We start from the raw sequence: 19,593 nt of genomic DNA, 5'->3' as shown, positions 1-19,593 counted from the left end.
CATTTCCTGTTGCAAGATGGGATTTTTTATTTTTATTTTTTTTTTTAACTCAATAAATTTTTTTACTCGAGATTATTTCCTTTTAATCAGTTGTATTTAGCAAGGAAAATACCACAACAACCACATATTAAAGAATATTAACTTAGATAAAAAAGAAAATAATTTGATATTTTCTTTGTGGTTCTATGGAAGTGCTATGGATTTTCCAGGAGGAGCTATAGCACCCCTAGCGGCCCACTAGGTCAGAAATTGAGCAGAGACCGTTTTGTCTCTCCTGGAATGGATACCTAGGAAGATTAAAGGATTTCTCAAACATGCCTAAAAGAATCAAATTAAAACTCCTTCTCTGTTTTTGATCATGGACTAACATTATAAACACGATGTAAAGTTAATAGAAGTCAATTTTAACACAAAACTGCCCTTTTAAACGCATATTCAATGGTACGGAGCCCCCTAGGGGACATGGGGAAATTTTTTTCTTTTGCGTTACCTCGCGTAGAGTCTGAATTTTCAGGACCGTCCTTGAAAGCAGCACGAGTTGAGCGAGTCAGCCAGCAGGAGCAGTCGTGAGTTGAGCTCAGTGGAGAGCGAGCGGAGCTTCCTGGACGGGCTCAGACCGCGGAGGCAGAGCTCCCACACGGAGACACGGTCCTGACGGGGGGAGCCGCGGGGCTGCTGCGATGTTTTTCCACTTCCATCAAACTCCAGTTCAGTGAGGAAGACCGTGTCCAGGGCCGCGGCGGGAGCTTCACAGGCCAACAGCAGGTTACGACAGAGGCAGGCTCTTTTATCAACATATGTTCCTCTGAGAGGACCGCTGCTGCGGATCTGGAAGCTGCTCCCACACCTCAGGCAAGGTAGGTCTTCCTTTAACGCATTTCCAGCTACTAGAATGATATATGTAAAAAAAAAAGAAAAGAAAAAAAAAGACAATTAAAAGACGTCTGGCGGTTCTGATCTGTGTGACAGCGCGAGCTTCAAAAACGCAGATGTCTTTAGTTTGGATTCGCAAAAAATACATTTTTTTTTCTTTTTTTGTGATGATATTAGTCAAATACATGTGGCTATAAATATAAGCAACCGATGGTGGCAGACATGATCGACGCTAATTTATTTCCACTTTCATTTCCTCCTTCAGTAAGTCACTATTATGCAGCGTTATGTGATCGTGTATCAGTCTCTCTCAAAGTAAATAAACATTCAAATTATTGGGTTAGAACGCCTCCGAATTACACAGACGTGTGTGAACACAGCAGTGAAAGTGATGCCATATGATTTCTGCTACACACACACACACACACACACACACACACACACACACACACACACACACACACACACACACACACACACACAGCTGCCTGCTGCAGCAGCAGCAGCAGCTTCTCACCAGGCTGATCTGGTTTTCCATCCCCGGCCTCAGCAATGACGCTTCGATGCTCCCCCAAACTCCTCTCACCTCCTCCAGCTGGTGTAGCATTCCCATCCAGACCTTCATCCCGACTGGTAACTAATCATTATTTCATCCAAACAGAAGAAAACCCAGTCTGCACACAAGCCTGTGCCGATATAAGACATTCTGTAGCAGTGGTGGGAGCTGGAATGTTTGCAGATGGAGGGGCCGGGTGCAATCAGATTTCTGAAGGCCTCCGGGCTGAAATCCAAAGTTTTGCCCTTTCTGCAGACATCTGGATGGAAATCAGTCCAACATTCGCCGCCTGAGTGCATTGTTGCGTTAAAATACGGTTGCATTCTGCAGTCGCAGGTCCTTTTAAAAACCACCTTTGGTTTGCTTCATCGAAGCTGCTCTGCCCTACTGACAGATTGCCCACCGATGTTATCTCAAGTTCAACTGTAAAGTTTCTCCTGAACAAAAGCTCCTCTGTATTAATAATGACATAAGGGAGTTTCCATGGAGGGAGGCAGAGTGAATGAAGGCTGTTATTTTCCAGCGTGAGACCACAGAGTTGGTTGTACGGCCCAGGCAGGATGGGACAAGCTAGCAGACTTTGTGGCGAGATGATAGCAGACGCCTCAGCTGGTCCGCATGGGAGTACAGGAGGAAATTAAAACGTGACTGGGCAGAAAAGGTGCTGTTCCGCATGTAAAGAAGCAACTGCAGATCAGTAATGACCCATAACAATAATAATAATAACAATAACAGAGCGTTCAGCCTTAAAAGAGGCCGCAGTGGTCGAACTGCTGCAGAAGTTTCCTGCCACCTTTCACAGCGTGTCCGAGGCAGTTTGTGATTTCAGCAGCCGCTCGGTCTGCAGAGTTTGTTTTTAACACAGCAGCTTCCTGTGTGACCCTGTTTTCCGCGTCCAACCCGCAGTCCTTCTCGGGATTAAGTGCAAATCCCAGATTACGGCATTATTGCTCATGTTTTTTTGAAAACAGAGGAATGATTTGTTGTTTGGGTGGGGCTCTGTCCTTTGGAGATGGTCTGGATCTATCGTCCAAGATAGTCTTATCTTGCCCTCTGTCAACTATTAACAAAAGATCTGTTTTTCTTACCAAGAAAGAATGCTTTTGTATGACGTTTAGAACCCTTTACGAGGTAAAAACTCTTTATATGGCTGTTGTTGGGGGTTAGGCCAGAAGTATAATATAAAACGTATTCTACCCTTCATTTTGTAGTACATTGATTAAAACGTTACAAACGGAGTGGCTAAAACCGTTTCCAGTCAATCTATTTGCAGTGTACATTCCTCATGCTAGCAACCACACGTCCAATATGTTAGCTCATCTACAAAGACATAGACTGAGGTGTGTCAACCTGTAGTGCATGAGAGTTTGGATGAGATCGACAGCGTTTAGGCACCTTGCACAAGCAAGATATGCTGCACTGCAGTTCTCCTAGCTGGTGAGAAGGGCACACATCTCCAAATTGCACCTAAACTCGACTGAGCTGGTTCCTGGAGGAAGAGAGAGCTTGGATCTCAAACGTTTTGCAACAAGTTCTTGTTCTTTTAGACAATAAGGTGTACAAGGACCACTATTTGGTCAAGACATTTTAAAACGCAATTTATACTTCAAGGTCCCAAGCTTGGGATAGGAAAGCTCTCTGAAGGAAGAATTCTAACAGGGACAAATGGCGTTTCCTCACTAACCTTAACCCCAAAATCCATTATGGGCTGAATCCAGTTTATGTTTTTGCACTTTGTCAGCTTGTGTGCCATTATTTCTATTTGTGAACATGTAAAATGATACGTGCGTCATTTGTATTGCTAATAGTAGTTAGCCTGATCACGGAGTGGAACATTTGCCAAACCCTACTGATTTTCCAAGGGTGATTAAGCCGGGTTTGATGCCATTCCCAGATCCATGTTCAGACTTGAGAGGCAAATAATAACCACATAATCAGGTCACACATAAATGGACCCGGTTTCGCCTAGAGGGTAGATTTCATTCCCTGTGTCAGATGTAAATAGGCACCCAGCTGTTTGGAGCAAAGATCAATGAGACTGGACAGCTCATCTTTTCAGCTGTTTGGGCTTTTAGCTCAACGTTTCACCTGATCTGCTTCGTATCTACGTTGAAACTGTGAACCTCAAAGACAGGCCAGGTCAGCCTGTTATGGCAATACAAAAAAGAAAAAACACCCCACAAAAATCAGTTATTGGCTTCAAACATCTGGAACTCGTCAACATTTGCACAGGAATGTTTTAGGTTTTGCTTTTGATGATCTTTTCTTATTGAATGTCCCCAGCTGTCCTCACAGAGGTCTGTGGCCAGAATGGCCCACATTACGCTGCTCAGCCCTGCACCGCCGGCAACACGTACACAACGAGCTTGGAAGCGCTGCACAGCACCAACCACTTCCTATGATCAAGGGCCTTTTAAACAGCCTCTCACTTAAAAAGACACACTGTACCTAAGCTACAAACAGAACCGTCAAGCGACAGGGACAAAGCTTCAGCAGCCATTTTCTTGATTTTCTTAAGAGCTGAAGAAAAAAAATCAGTAAGTCCTTGAATAATGATTTGTAAGAACTTATACAAATCATTATTCAAGAACTTACTGATTTTTCTGCTAAATAATGGAATTGCCTTTTGGTAAGAGCAAGGTCTTCATGGCAAGGAGAGACTGCATAGATTCATCTTCTGGAGCAAATTTCTTACTTTTGTATTGCTTCACTATTATTAAGCTTCGCACATATTTATTTAAACGTTATTATGGTTCATTATAATGATTTTTAACGAACCGGATTTCTTGTTGCCCACGCCCAACACGCACGCGGCGACGTGACGGTGTTACGTTTTTATCTACAAAAAAACATGTGTAACAGGGTTTTAATGCAACAATGTTGTAAATGTGAAGTTTGTCAAAATTAGTTTATTTGTTCTTTGACTTTATTTTTTGATATGTTTCTTTAGACATTTATTGGTGTTTTAAGTTCTGTTATGCTGCTCTTGGCAGTGGGTGGTTACCGTAGTAACCGGTAACTGATAGCTCGTCCCCTGTTTTTGTTGATGTGTGTTACTGTGGTATGTATTAGAATAAGCTCTGTGTTTTCTTTACAAACATATTTTACAGTATATTTTGGACAAATGTGATAGTGTGCAGTGTTTCTTGAGTAAACCTGCTATGTTTTGTGTATATTTTTAAATGTTATCATTATTAATGTTACTCATGACTTACAACACTTAGCTTCGTTCAAGTGCTGAACGAAGCTAAGTTTTCAACATTATTAAATTTGAACATTATTACTTATGGTTGAGAACAATTTGGATTTAGAAAATAGTTCCCAATATCATTAAAAAGAAGAGCCGCCAGACAACATTTAGTGCAATATATAAACAAGTGGACAATATGAAAGTGGGGATAAAAAGTTGTTAATTTAGTGATTATAAAGACAGATTGTTTGATTCATTTGGAAATAAAATTTTAACTGGTTAAAACACTTACGCTTATTATTTTTGCAACATTAACGTCTATTTGTATTTCTAATGGGGATAATATTAGATTTAAACAATTTTCTAAATAACATAAATCGGCTTTCAACAGATTTTTGGTTGGTAAATTAAATGTTAAACAATTGAAACATAACTTAATAAATATTAGACTGAAAGGTGATTACAAAAATACTGTACTGGAAACCAAACCTTCAGCGATAAAGGGTTAGCGGTCAGGTGACGTAGATGTTGGGGATTTGATGAGAAAATGTTAGTTTCAGTTGTTGACTTCACTGACTTGCTTGACTTGGACTTGGTCAAAATGACTTGTGAACTCCTCTAACTAAAGTTCACTGAAAAGAGAAAAAAAGAACAGAATTTAGAAAACAGGACCTCGACTGTGATACAGAAAACCCCCAAGAATTTTCAACATAATGTTGATTTCTACTCTTAAACTGTATTTTTAGCTGTTTCTTGGACAGGACAAGAAACAGTAGAGATGACACAACATATGATTAATTCTTACACTCAGAATGATTGAACTGATGCCTAATAACTTTAGGATTGCTAAATACAGACCTCTGGCCTGAAAGATGGCATCATATATTGGGAGAGGTGGTAATGCAGGCACATGGAAAACCGTCAGAGTTGGTAAACTTTCCAGAATCAGTCCAAAGAGGAAGGAAGCGGAGTTGTATGCGAATAAATCGGTTTCATTTCTGCTTCCAGGTTCATGGCGACCGTAGATCATCATCATCATCATCATCATCATCAAGGCCAGCGGAAGGCCTAGAGCCACCCTGCCTCCTCCCACCATGGCCAACAGGAGTCCCTCCATTCACCTGGAAGCCAGGGATCCGTCACCAGTGATGGCCGCCGCCGGTCCCCCGAGTAGCCAGGATGTGTTCTGCAAGCTGTGCCTCAGCCTGCAGCCGCTCGCCGTCATCAGGGAGCTGGAGGGCTGCAAGTGCACGTTCTGTACAGCGGTAAGCAGCGGCGATGACATGTCCGACTTCAGGGCAGATGCTGATCTGAGGAAGGGATTCTGGGATTCACAGCGTACAAGCTTCTGGCCAGAAGTTTACAAAGATTTTTAATAATTGCCATATTGGCTTTGCTTCTTTAGTGATGCATTTGAACCAACTTCTATTAATTTGAAAAGAGAATCTGGTGCATTTGTTTGAATGTATTGTGGATTTTCAAGAATACACACAAGGATAAAACTAAACTGCAATGGTAAGTTGTTTCTCCGCCGTCAGCACATTTAGCAACGCGTGTCAGAGTTTGATTGACAGCACTAAGACCCTCCTCCTGTCTCTGATTGGTTGTTTTTGGTCAGGAATGGTGCATTTCTTCAGACGGCAGTAGCAGCTCAGGGAGGAGGTGCAGAAGATTGATCTTTTCACAGATTATCTGTCCGTAACATACTGTCACGACATGGCGACGGTTTTAACAAATATAGAAAAAAAACAAAAAACTTATTTCTGTAAAAGTTACATACTGCAGCTTTAAGTTCCAGCGAAACCACACACTGTGGCCAATAACAATCTTCCAGCACAGTCAAGGCGGCACATCCAAAACACTCTTCTTCTGAAAAAAGCTGGAGTTCATTTAAATTCTATTAACTTTCAACATAATCCATGCAGTAGAGTTTGAAGCTTTAACTCAGTTGTGTATGACAGCGGGACACAATAAACCTGGTTTTGGAATAGAGGAAGCAGGCTGCACATTAAGTTCCTAACCTGACCCAGACCTTTATCTACTGTGTTTATCGTCGCTGAAGCTGTGTGTATTCTTATCAGTTCACCTTGACGAAGAACTGTTTAAATGCATGACTAAAGAATCACAAATGAATTTGACATCAGTGCTTATACAGTAGAAACCAGAAGTTCACATTCACCCTATAAAATGACACGTTTACCTTTTTTTTCTCTCATTCTCTGAAATTAAATTAGACCAATCCTCTATTGTTTTAGATCAGTTCTAATTATCTAAATTATTTCTGTTTGCTCAATGTCTCACAGTGAGAGAAATAATATTTCAGACATTTATTTCTTTAAAGTCAGAAGTTTACATCCACAATGATTTTTATCTCCTTAAACGCCCAGATGATGATGTCGTGGCTTTAGAAACGTCTTATAGGTTAACCGACTTGTTTGAGTTAACTGCATGTCTTTTTATTTGGCGTATGTAAACTTCTGGTTTCAGCAGTAAGTGTGCGTAAACTCCTGAAGAGCACCGTAAATAGAACAGGGTGTTATTACCGCATACAATTTCAGAGCGCTCTTGTTTTGCTGCAGTGTTGGCAGCGACGGTGTTCCAAAAGCGATCCAAAACAAACGCACTCGGCGATTATTTTTACGCAGTTTCTGCTCCCTAAAATAGAGCCGTTTATTGGCACATATCAGACGTTTCCATTTTGGTGAGATGAAGGTTCTGGCACTCCCTCGCCTATTTGATTCCATTTAACTCGTCCGTGGAATTTTTCAGATTGCTCCCAGCTGCTGACTGTATTCGCCGGCACCCAGTCATCGGCGGAGTTTCGCTTTCACACTTGTTACGAGATCGGTAGCACTATCTTTAGAAGACAGAGCTGTAATCTTTATGAGTGGAGGCCAGACGTTGGCGTCCCATCTGTTCCAAACGGAGTGGATTCCCGTCAGAGGGAACCAGGTGCTAATCTCTATCCCAGCTCCCTGGCTTCGGACGCATAAGGTCACAGAAACCAAAACAACGCCTACATATGGCCTTGTTTTAAGAAGGAGAAAAGATGAAATGGAGCCAGTACATTCAGATTGTCTCTGTTGTGTAAATCACAAATACCTTGAGCCTTCTGCTGTCAGATGGCAGAAGGCTCGCGTTGGTCCCACCCCGTTTAGCAACTCATTTCAAACTTCCACTCAGGCTCTTTGCTTGTCTTCTTCCACAGAAATGTAATATTCAAATGACTTTTTTTTTCTTCTTCTGTTCCTCAAACTGGTTTGTATTTGTGCAATCTTTGTGTAGTTCCTCCTTCCTTTCTAGAATTCACAGTTGAGGCAACATGTGACTTTTGACATGTGGGCGCTAAAAAAGCTTCTGTCAGACTTATAAACTGCCCTGGTTTCACAACACTTCATTTCCTTGACTGCTTCCTTTGTATTTCTAGATGACGTGCTGTTATTTTATTTTGATGCAATGATGACTTTTTTGTTTTTCAAAAGGCGTGGCATTTGTGAGTCTTCTGCAGTGCATAAGACATGGGGTGCACCAACAAACTGGCCCAGATTTGATCATTTTGGACATGTGAAACCAATGTTATCCACCAATCTTATCTACATTCGCAAAGGTCTGAAAATCAGCTTCGCTCTGCTGACGAACCCGCCCACCAAGTCACGTCAACACCAGTCACCCCACTGTTGCCATCTTAGTGACTTTGGTCCTTTTTACACGTGTTCTGGTCCTCAAAAAATCTTAAATTCATTTATCTAAAATTAAGGCCTCAGAATCTCTTAAATTAATGTTAAAGTAAGTTGGCCTTTAAAATGTTAATCACAGGTCTTAAATTTTGTCTTGGCAAGACTATTTATTTCGTATGTATGAATGTTTCTTTCTGTCAGGAAAAGTTTTTGTCGCACTCACACAGCTGCACTGCATTCTGTGACTCAAGACGGTCGAGACAATAGACATTATAATTAAACAATGATACAACAAATGTATTAAGTCTATGGTTGAGGCTACCAGTAACTCACTGCTAACATGCGCTTGCTAGCTAGCTGGCAAAGTATCGTTTTGCGTTTGTCATGGGTAAGGGCAAATTTACCTCTGCGTCCATTGACGGGCGGTGTGGAGGTACAAGTCTTAAATTCCATTCATAATGATCTTAAATGGTCTTAAATTGGACTTGGTGAAACCTATAGAAACCCTGGGAAATGTTTTGTTGCGTTTGTGTTGTTCATTTACATGACGATGACAAATGTTTTCTCTGACAATGCTTCAATTTGATAACAGGTTTCAGAGTGGAATGGTTTGAAAACGTCTTGGTCTTCGTTGTGTAAAAAATACACAAAAATAGATTTTTTTAAAATTCTGGGGAATCCCTGGATCATGCGCAGAACGACTGGAATCAGAAGATGAACACATAGTGGCTGCCCATAATTTTAAAAACCACAGAAGAAGCAAATATCAACAATGGCTAAAAATTTGGTGGTTTTCTAACTCGGTCATGTTAGGAAACAGCTGAACCTAGTCGTCTGTCCATAGAAACAGGTTCTCTGCCATCTTGAACGTTGATTAGTTTTGGTGGCTTTCAGGTAAAGAGTTTTAAAGACCATAGCGCCAACTTGTGGCACGGTGAGAGTATTACAAAATGTTCACATCTCTACTGTTTCTGTGTAAAGGAGATTGTAATTAGGACATTGGTAGGTAAATGTGTTAACAGAAACGACGTTCAATGGATGGCTGTCGTTTAAACAGGGTCATTGTTGCTATATTTAACAACTTTTTAGGCAAAAAATAAATAAATAGCCATCGACCAAAGTCAAAATCAGCATGTCAGGTTTTTTAAAGATCGGTGTTCTGTCAGAAAACTGCAATTGGTGCACCAAAATATAATAAATCTCACTTTGCTGCATGTCCTGCCCCCTCCAGTGTTTGCAACAGTACGTCCAGTTGTCCATAATGGAGGGTGGCGGCGCTGCAATCACCTGTCCGGATATGGCCTGCCCAAAAACCGGAGCCCTGCTCGACTCAGAGGTATGTCCTGTAAATTGAGAATGTCTCGCATGAAGAACCAAACTAAGACAGTTGTGATACAAAGACGGCTGTGTGGGGTGGGCTCTGGGGTCCCTTGAAAATCGCTTCCCCTCAACTTTGAAAGGTCACCCTACCCAGGAAGTATGCTACGCTTAACATATTTTATTAATTTAAATGTGGGATGGATACATTTATTTCTACCATCTTACATATTTATATAGTATACAAAACATGTTTGTCTGTAAAAAGCAGGTAGTCATCATTTTTGGTTTGGGTTTTTTTTCCCCTTTTTTAATCACAGAACATTTCCAGATTTGTTGTCTTGCAACCACACTTACGAAACAATAAGTTGCTAAATTTTACCATACATGTTTTATGACTATAAATACATTTTCACCACCTCTTTCTTATTAAAAAATCATTTAGGCAAGAAAATCACTTTTGACAAAAAAATAACTTGGGGCAGTATTTTACTAAGGTGACAATATTTTTACTCTGATGATATTACAAAGTGAACTGTTATGTGTTTCAGTGGCAACAGTAAAGTGAGGAGATATTGAACCACACACTAGATGAAAGCATGAAAGTGATGCTCCAGAAAAAGAGATGTTGAAACAGGCTGACTCACAAGCTACTGCTTAAAAACAGTCTTGCAAAAAAAAACAAAAAAAACACACACATCACTTTAGCTTTGAGTATTTGTGCTTTAGTTGTCAAAATTATTTAAAAACCACAGAAGAAGAAAAAATTATTTCAGGACGGTGGGGGGCGGGATCTTGTTTTTGCAACGTCACAACATAACATGTCTATATGATATTTATTAGAAATTGTTTTGGGTTTATTTCAAATGTAAAGGTGGGGAAAAGGTTTCCAGGGAAAGGAGATTAGAGGAGAGGATAGAAACAAGGGAGGGAACATTAGTTTGTAGAAATTGGCTTCTACAGTTGGAGAAAGAGAGAGAAACAAACAAACAGAACCACAGCAACAAGTAGCATATTCATACATGAATATTAACAAGTTAATACAAAATGCATTTAGTGGCAAATGCAGCCCAGCACAGAATGGATCTGAAAAACACCTGGATCTAAACACCTGTGTGTGTTGGGTGTGTGACTCGGGTCTCTCTCTCTCTGTGATTGCAGGTCGCCAGTTTAGCAGCTCCGTATCAGGTGGAGCTGTACCAGCGCCTGAAGTTTGAGAGAGGTGAGTACTGCCACATCCTAGATGCTTCTAGAAGCCCAAAATAACATTAGAACTACATTATTATTATTACTGCACAGTGTGCTGTTTTTTTTTTGTTTTTTTTTTAAGAAATAACTGTATTACCCTGAGTTCCATTAAAATGCCAGAACATAAACATGCAGTCATTTTAACATTTTATTTCATCGTTGTGCAGTTTTGTAAAACAAATTATAAATAAATAAAAATAAATAAATAACAATAATAATTTTGCCCATTCTGTGAACTTCTTTGAGAAGTGAGACTGTTCACATAACTTTCTGCTGACATTTATGATTTGCAAGCCAACAACAGTTTGTTATGAAGGTGTATTTTGCTCCTTCCCAGCTGTACGGTAACAGTACGCCGTGGAGCCAATCACTGGGATTGTTTACTCTTGCTGCGGATCATGAGACTCAAATTATTGGAAGTGAGACAAAGGTCAAAGTACTGACCGCTGTGCTGCTTGGCTGCAACGACTCCCTTCGTCATGGTTCATAGTGAAAGTACAAACTGACGTTCAAATATTCTTACTGCATTTTTTAATGCACATGTGATCATGTGGCTTACATAGTTTTCTTCTGAAATTATATTCAAAAGAATAATGTGATTTTGTTTTGTTCTCGGTTACCTCCAGTTTTGCTTCTTACGTCTCATCTTATAGCTGCACTTTTATTGTAATTGTGAATATTGTAACACTGATAATGTGCTAAGCGTTTTTAGCCCAATTGAACTGTCACTTCACACACCTTTAAGAATGTTAGCATTATTCTTATTCTCTTTCAATATTTTACCATTTCTTCCAGATATTCGCTGCTCCATATGGTGAAAGAAACGCACAAAACTAAAATGCAAAAGATAAAATGTGATGAATTTCACAGCTATTATAAAACAACAACATGTTCCGGAGTTTCCAAAAGCCTGAAAAATACTTGAAGTAATAACTGAAAGATATTATTGAAAAGTCTAATTTATTTCACACATCTCATCATTAAATGAAATGCATTATATAGCTTACTTACACACAAATGGATGTTTGCCTTAATTATGATGATTTTCCACTTACAAGTAATGAAGTCACATTAAGAACTTGAATATTATATCAGACCAATAAAAAAATGTATACATAAATGTGCTCTGGATGAGAAGTATGTTTAATGTCACATCTTACAAAGTCTTCTAGTGCAAATATCTTAGTACACTTTCTTCATTGATAACATGGACAAAAACGTGTAAAAATCTTGTTAGTGAAATTTCTGCCTGTGGAACTAGTACTTATCAATATTTAAGAATTATTTACTTAAAATAAGCTACTATATCTTGTTGAGAAGTTGCATGTAAGTTAGTTTTGTCATTCAGAACTGGACAAAAAGTTTTTAAATGACCAAACAGAAGAAACTAAGTAAAAATTTCGACACGATTTTTTGTTTTCGCAGGGATTAGGTTGAAGGTATTTTTACTCTGACAAAAGAGTCTCATCTGAAAGTATATCATTTATTAAATATGGCTGTAAATGCACCATCATATTAGCTGATACTTACAATATACTGCTGTATATTATCGTCATTATAGACCATTTATTTTAATATCTTAATAAATATTTTACTTCCCTCAAAACATCTAACACTTTGTCTGCAAAATAGAAAGAAGTGTTAGGTTCTGATTACTACTTTCTATTTAAGGTTTAACAGAATATTACACTGGACACCATAGCTAGCACTACCTCCGACTAGCTTCTGCTAGCAAACAATGTTGAATTCATCAGCTTAGATATAGTTTTGCTTTATAGAAAGATCATCCAGATTCAAATTAAAAGATTAAGTGACTATAAACTTCTTTTGTATGAACTTTGATTTTAGAAAGACAAAATGCTCTTTGTCCAGAGGCAACAGCTGAAAAATATCATTTTAGCTAATTCTGGCACATTTACATTAATAAATTAATACGTTCCAAATTTATTCCACCTGGTCTAACCCTGTCTTATAACTTCATACATCAACAAAAAAAATGAAATATGGGGGAACTGCTCAGTTTTATAGTCCAGGAAACAGTTGCTAGCATGGGAACGCTAATGTGTTTGTGTAGCTCTATAGCACCGCTGTATTAAACAGGAGCTGCTAAACTGAAGCTTTGTTTATCCATTGTTACTTGTAACTGCTAAGCAATCAAAACTATCTAACAGGAGTATTTATTTACACTGACGTAATCCTCCGAGATTACAGAATACAACTGAAGACGAAGTCCAGCGCTGCTGGGTGTTCACTGTCAGGTTTAAATCTGCAGCTTCGCATGAAAAACAGATTATTCACCCTTTAAAGTTCACTCAGGTTGATAAATCCTCTGGTTCATTTTGTGAATGTTTTAAAGTTGCCTGGACAGGATGATCAGATCCCTTTTTTTGAATAAAGAATGCGTTAGCAGCAATTACAGGTTAGACACATCAAACCTGACAGAACCCTACAAATAGGTTTTATTTGAATGCAGCCATGCCAACTCCAAATATTAGTCTCAGTGATTCTTATTTTAGATTTTTGTTTCTTTCTTTGCAGTCTCCACAGTTTTCTCCATGTTTTTCCTGGGTTCTGCATTTATTTAGAAAATACAGCGGCAGCTCGTCCTGTAGCTGAGTTAATGTGTTTGGAAACAAGACAGGGGATGAAAATGTTAAAGAATTTTTGATTCTGTGTATTATGCATGTTATGTTCCTGTCCGTGTGTTTCTGCAGGTGTGAAGCTGGACCCCAGCAAAGCGTGGTGCCCGGTGCTTGAATGTCAGGCAGTGTGCAGTGTGCAGGCGACCACCGAGGGCCGGCCCGGCGCCGTGGCCTGCCCCGCCTGTCACATTGTTTTCTGCTCCAGCTGCAGAGGCCCCTGGCTGGAGGGCCACACCTGCCCCGAGGGCCAGCCCATGATGCTACCCCCACTGTCTCCTGAAAGCAGGTCAGTCACTTGGTTTGGTTTCAGCTGCTCATAGAAGAAGTTTCAAAACGTCCCAGCACCTTGCCAATGTTTTTCCTTCCTCTAAACTTTTTCACATTTAGTCATGTTACAATCACATACTTTAACGTGTTCACTGCAAAAACACAAGTAATTATTTTGAATCTAGTTCCTAGCCCAAATATCTTGATAAATAACAAATGATGCTTTTAATGCTTTCGGTGACTGAGCTTTAAATTATTCTGCATAGAAATGCCAATGCACTCCCCACTTTTCAGATGTCTATTTTTCTTTTTAATAAGAAAAGAAACATTCACTGAAAATGTGTTTTGTACATGTAAACTACGTCTCTGGGATAGCAGCAAGATTATCTGTGAAGTACGTAACATTTTGACAAACAACATTGAAAGTGGACAAACCAAAACACACACAGACATTAATATCATTAATAGAAAAAAACTGGTGACATTTATCAGCAAAAAAGATTTTGTGCAAAAAACCATGAAATCTTACTAAATATTTTTTTTATATCTTGTTCTAGTGCAAATATCTCAGGATGCTGGAAATAAGACAAAACTAACATACAGACGTAGGAGATTGATTTAGATCAAGAACTCCTTAGTCTAGTTCCACAGCCAGATTATTTCACTTATAGCATGAGGAAATATCCTGTTATAAGTGAAATAATCTGCCAATGATTTAGTACTATTTTACCTACATTCAAGAATTATTGACTTAATAAAAGCTTCTGTGTATTTCTGAAAACGTAACTTGAAAGTTAGTTTTGTCTAATTTCAAGTGTACTGAGATATTTGCGCTAGAAACTAGATCAAAAATAATTGGTAAGATTTTGTGTATTTGCAGTGTTTTTATGGGTGGGAGATTACATGATTATGAAAAAGAAAAATCCGAAAAGTGAAGTGTGTTGGCATGTCTATGCAAAACAACTTAAGCTAAGTCTGACTGCTATATCCAGCACACTGAAAGTGTTAAAAAGATAATTTGTTTTTCCTTGAGCCCAGTGATGGGACCTGTGCTGAATAAATCTATTATCTCAGCATTAATAGCTTGGTATTCCTCAGCAGAGCCTTCAGTGTGCTAGCGTACAGCTGCATAATCTGCCTTGCTATGGCTGTGCCAACCTGACTGATGTCATCAGGGAACCACTGAGTTAAACTGGAATTTCATTGTCTCTGTGCCAAAGGGAGGAGGAGGAGGAAGAGGAGGCCTGGAGGCCACAGGGTTAGTTAGAGGCTGCAGTGAAGGCCGAGTGCTGAGGAAGATAAAGAAAGTGAAGGAAATTCCCCCACAGAGTTTAGCTCAACAATGTCATACTTCACTTAGAAGCTTTGTTGTAAAACTCCTACATTTTTTAAAATATCCCAAAGATTCCCCCTGCATGGTTTCTCCCCTCCCTCATTGTTTTACTTTTATGTCCCATATCTTTACAGCTCTACTGCTCAGGTTTCTTCCTCTTTAACTTTTAAATCCACAGTAATCAGAACAATGGCCGACCCGGCAGAGCGACGGACTCTGAAAGTCCTTCCCTGATTCTGCCGCCGTCCTGAACAATCAGAGCGAGTCCCGACTCCTCCAGAAATCCAGAGTTCACACTTTTGTCACGGAAGTGCAGAAAGCCCCACGTTTCCGAAAACGGAATACCGATTAATCGTGGTGAATCGATTATTGGCATTATTGTGAACTAATTTAGTGATCGATTCATCGTTAACTGGAGAATGCAGACTCAAAAAAAGGGAATTTGCTGAAAGAACAACATATTTGGAGCGATAATTAAGCCAAAGCGTTAAAAAAAACATATCCATTTTGCATTTAAGATTAAAAAAAAATCTTTTGATGTAATTATGTTCTGCATAAAATTCAAGCGATCGTTTTAGCTTCACCCAGTTCACGTTCTGGAAAAAAAAAAAATTAAAAAATAAAATCTATTCATCAACTTTTGCTAATCAGTTATTAATCAGTGTTTCAGAAACACGCTGTGTTGATGTTCAGTCCAGCAGAAAGTCCTGAGATTTTCACATGTTGACCTTAGAAGTTTGTTTTAGCTCCAGATTCATCCTTTACTACAACTGATCAATCGTTCACTGAAAGAAAGCCGCTGCTGCACGTTAGGCAACAAAATACAGTTTTTATTTTAAAAAGGATTCAAAATATTTTGGGGAGTTTTTTTTTTTTTTGCATCATCTAATGTATTTTTAATATACTTCAGTGGCTAGATAAAAAATATGCAGAATGTGCCTTTTGTTGTTGTTGTTGCTGTTATCCAGTTAATTGATTAATTATGACAATAACGGTCCTCTGTGTGCCCGACGCCGCCTCGTTCTCCGCAGCGACCCGGAGGCGTCCATCAAGCAGTGCCCCATGTGTGGCGTTTACATCGAGAGGAACCAGGGCTGTGCACAGATGCTCTGCAAGAGCTGCAAGCACACCTTCTGCTGGTACTGCCTGCAGAATCTGGATGTGAGTGGCCACATACACACACACACACACACACACACACACAAAACAATTGCTGACATGCTTTCCAGAGGTGGGTAGAGTACCCAAAGATTGGGCCCGAGTAAAAGTAGCACTACTGCAACATGTTTTTATTCAAGTAAAAGTTAAAAAAAAGTATTTGGTAAAAAGGAAACTCGAGTACAAACTGATGAACACATGAATCATTTCATATTTAAATCATCCTCAGACGGAGCAAAATATAGAGTTCTGTGCTATTTTAAAGACCAAAATTAATACAATTCATATAAATGATACAATTGCAAAATAACAACATCAGGAAAAAGAAACATTTCTCCAAATCATATTGATTTCAATATAAAACTTGTGAAACTTGGCAAAAACTGCAGGCGTGTGTTTGTGTCTGGTGAATTTTTGATTAAAACGAGTTTGTTTTTCTTTCAGTGAAGTGACTCCAGTGGGTGGAGAATCCAGACATTTTACTCAAATCAGTAGCAATATTTCATAATAAAGTTACTTAAGTAAAAGTAAAAAGTACAGCGTAGTAAGAGGACCATTTTTGCCAAGAACGTACTGATGTAAATCTGTCAATGTAACTAGTTCCTGTCCAGCTCTGCACGGCTCTGAACACACTCTTCTCTAACTGGAGCTTACGTCCCGTGTTTCCCTGCAGGGGGACATCTTCCTGAGGCATTACGATAAGGGCCCCTGCAGAAACAAGCTGGGACACTCCAGGGCCTCTGTAATGTGGAACCGGACGCAGGTGAGCTCACATTGTGTTTCCTCCATTTCAATGTTAGGACGGATTAGCCTTCAGAGGCAGGAGTGTGAGCCGCCCAGGTTCTGAGCCTGGAATCATAAGCCTTCTTCAGCTTTTATAGAGTTCATTTCCGCTCTCTGTCAGAGACAAGTTCTCACCACAGAAATTGAAACAGAACAGTAAAATTTCCATGACGCAGTTCTCTTTATTTTGGAGCCAAAGAAGCACAGCTCTCGGCCCTCGTCCATCAGGTCCTACGTTCCTATGCAAGCGTCCAAACTCCGTCCTGCGGTGAACAGGACGCCTGCGTCCCGCTCTCCGCTCTAAACTCCCTTCAGCTCTGAGCTCTGTTGTTTTGCCCGTACACGTTTTTGCTTCGACATGCGGGCTGCTGTGTTTATTCAACATGCTCTAAATTTAGACGCAAGTCCGATGATGACCCAGATGACCAGAACGCTGAGAATATGCAGATATGTGATATTTTTCCAACCTCCAGCTTTGTTACAGGAGACGTCAACATGAGCTTTCTCATGTTTTGTCACAAACTCCAGTATATTTTATTAGATTCTTATGTGACAAAGTAGAAGATAAATGTGATGTTAAAAGGAAATTTATATACCAGTATGAACATATTTTAACAAAATAAAATCTGAAAAGTGTGGCATGCTTCTTCTTTTTTTAGAGCCAATTTTGGATCTAAAATAAGTGAAGCCCATATTGTATGGAAAACATCTATGAATATATTTTTTACATTTATCCTCAGAAGTTGAATTGGGTTTAGGTCTGGACTTTGACTGGACCATTCTGACACATAAACATGCTAGTAGACTACTCTGTCCTGATTAAAAAGTAACACCTGCCTCAGTCTCAATGTCTTAGCCTCTAAGCTGTTACATTATGCTCATGGTTACATGTTTAATTAGGTGGCGTGTTAAGGCAGCAACTTGCTGAGAAGTGACACAGACCCAATTTCAAGGTGCTAAAACAAGGAGTCAGATTTCTTTTAAGTTATATTTGATGTATTCAGCATTTTTATAACTACATAGCTACCTGATTGTGCTATAAAATGTATTTTCCAGACACTGTGTGCCTGGAAAATACATAGTTCTGCCCCTTTAAGAATTTTTCTTTTCTGAGAAAATATCACCTAAAAGACAAAATCAAATAAATCTGCATCAACCACCTGCACTTGCAGTCCAGATTTGCTTTAATATAGAACTGTGGTCAAGGGCCACAAAAAATCCTTCAGAGGTCCATGAGCGGCCCCCGTGCCGCACTTTGGTCACCCCTGGCTTAATGCATGTTTCATACCAGCTTGTCTTTGTGGACCAGGTGGTGGGCATCCTGGTGGGGGTCAGCATCATCGTCCTGGTGACGTCTCCGCTCCTCCTGCTGGCGTCGCCCTGCATCCTGTGCTGCATGTGCAAACCCTGCAGCAGGAAGCAGAAGAAGAAGAAGAGGAAGAGAGACTCCAGCCTCCCAGAGCCCCCCTCCTCCTCATCCTCATAGCAGCTTCAGCCCCCATGTGCCTGAACCGGGATGACTCCACTGGCCTCAATAACACCAGAAGGTGGAAACTGCTGGAAGAACTTTGGAAACAAACTTTTATTTTATTTTTTATTTTTTTCTCTAAAGGCTGTGGAGCCTTCAGCGGGCCGCCTTCATAAATAAATCACTGTTTCTGTGTAAATATGTGGAATGTAAGTCCGTCGCCATGCAGCGGTTACCGTGGCAGCCTGGAACTGGACGCCTGGGACTCGAATGTTTTCCTGCACAGGGCTCTTTTTATTTTTTTTTCTTTCTGCAACGCTCCTCTGTACACACACACACACACACGCACACACACCCACACACATCCAGTTGAAAGTGCAAAGCCACCCTCATGTGCCAAACATCAACGATGCCAAACCAGAGGCGTTAAGGGCTCAGGTGCCTCTGCAGTGCCAGGTGCTCGGTCCGTTTCGTTTTGCCTTCCATTCTGCTGATTTATTATGCAAAAAAAAGACTGCAGTTGTAATCATGGGAGAAGTTTTAGGTGATATAAAAATGTTCTTTATTAATGTGTGAAGGCAAATGGTGTAAGTCTGTGGAGATGAGATGTAATAAGCAGGACTTTAGGGGCGTTTCCACCTGACATGATCCAGACCAAAGGCTGTAATATAAAACCTGTACTTTGCAAAAACATGTTAATTTAATATTTATGATTTATCTGTCTGTCTGTTCTGTCATTTCTACTTTTTCTGTTGATGTTTCAGCGTTTTCTAAATGCACCATTACAAATAACAAAAACCTGAAAGTTGGATCTGATGGTTTGTTTCTCACAACAGCAGAGGAAATGGAAACGCCTTCAACAGATTTACTTCCTGGGTTTGTTTTTAGTATTTATGAGCTGGGACAAGAAATCTGATCAGCTCAATCGTGAACACATGAACACACACACACACACACACACACACACACAAATACAGGGACATTTATAGCGATCAATTAACCTAATAGTCGTCTTCAGCTTTTGCACGTCTACAGGTTGAAATTTAGCCAATTGCTCTGCACATTAACCTGATCTCAGACT

The 19,593-nt window shown here is 39.8% G+C and overlaps 1 protein-coding gene across 1 annotated transcript; it reads left to right on the top strand.

The window, feature by feature from the left end:
• Positions 1–553: 553 nt before the first annotated feature.
• On the top strand, positions 554–19,321 carry LOC102219183 (E3 ubiquitin-protein ligase RNF144B-like). Its single transcript, XM_023331393.1, has 8 exons — positions 554–857; positions 5,628–5,884; positions 9,528–9,632; positions 10,775–10,835; positions 13,576–13,789; positions 16,135–16,264; positions 16,935–17,024; positions 18,354–19,321. Exons 2-8 carry the CDS (start codon positions 5,714–5,716, stop codon positions 18,528–18,530), a joined length of 948 nt encoding a protein of 315 aa, XP_023187161.1. The 5' UTR covers positions 554–857; positions 5,628–5,713; the 3' UTR covers positions 18,531–19,321.
• The last annotated feature ends 272 nt before the right edge of the window (positions 19,322–19,593 follow it).

Source organism: Xiphophorus maculatus, chromosome 3, assembly GCF_002775205.1.
Source record: "Xiphophorus maculatus strain JP 163 A chromosome 3, X_maculatus-5.0-male, whole genome shotgun sequence".
NCBI classification, from domain to species: Eukaryota; Metazoa; Chordata; class Actinopteri; order Cyprinodontiformes; family Poeciliidae; genus Xiphophorus; species Xiphophorus maculatus.
This window is presented reverse-complemented; position numbering and strand designations above follow the sequence as displayed.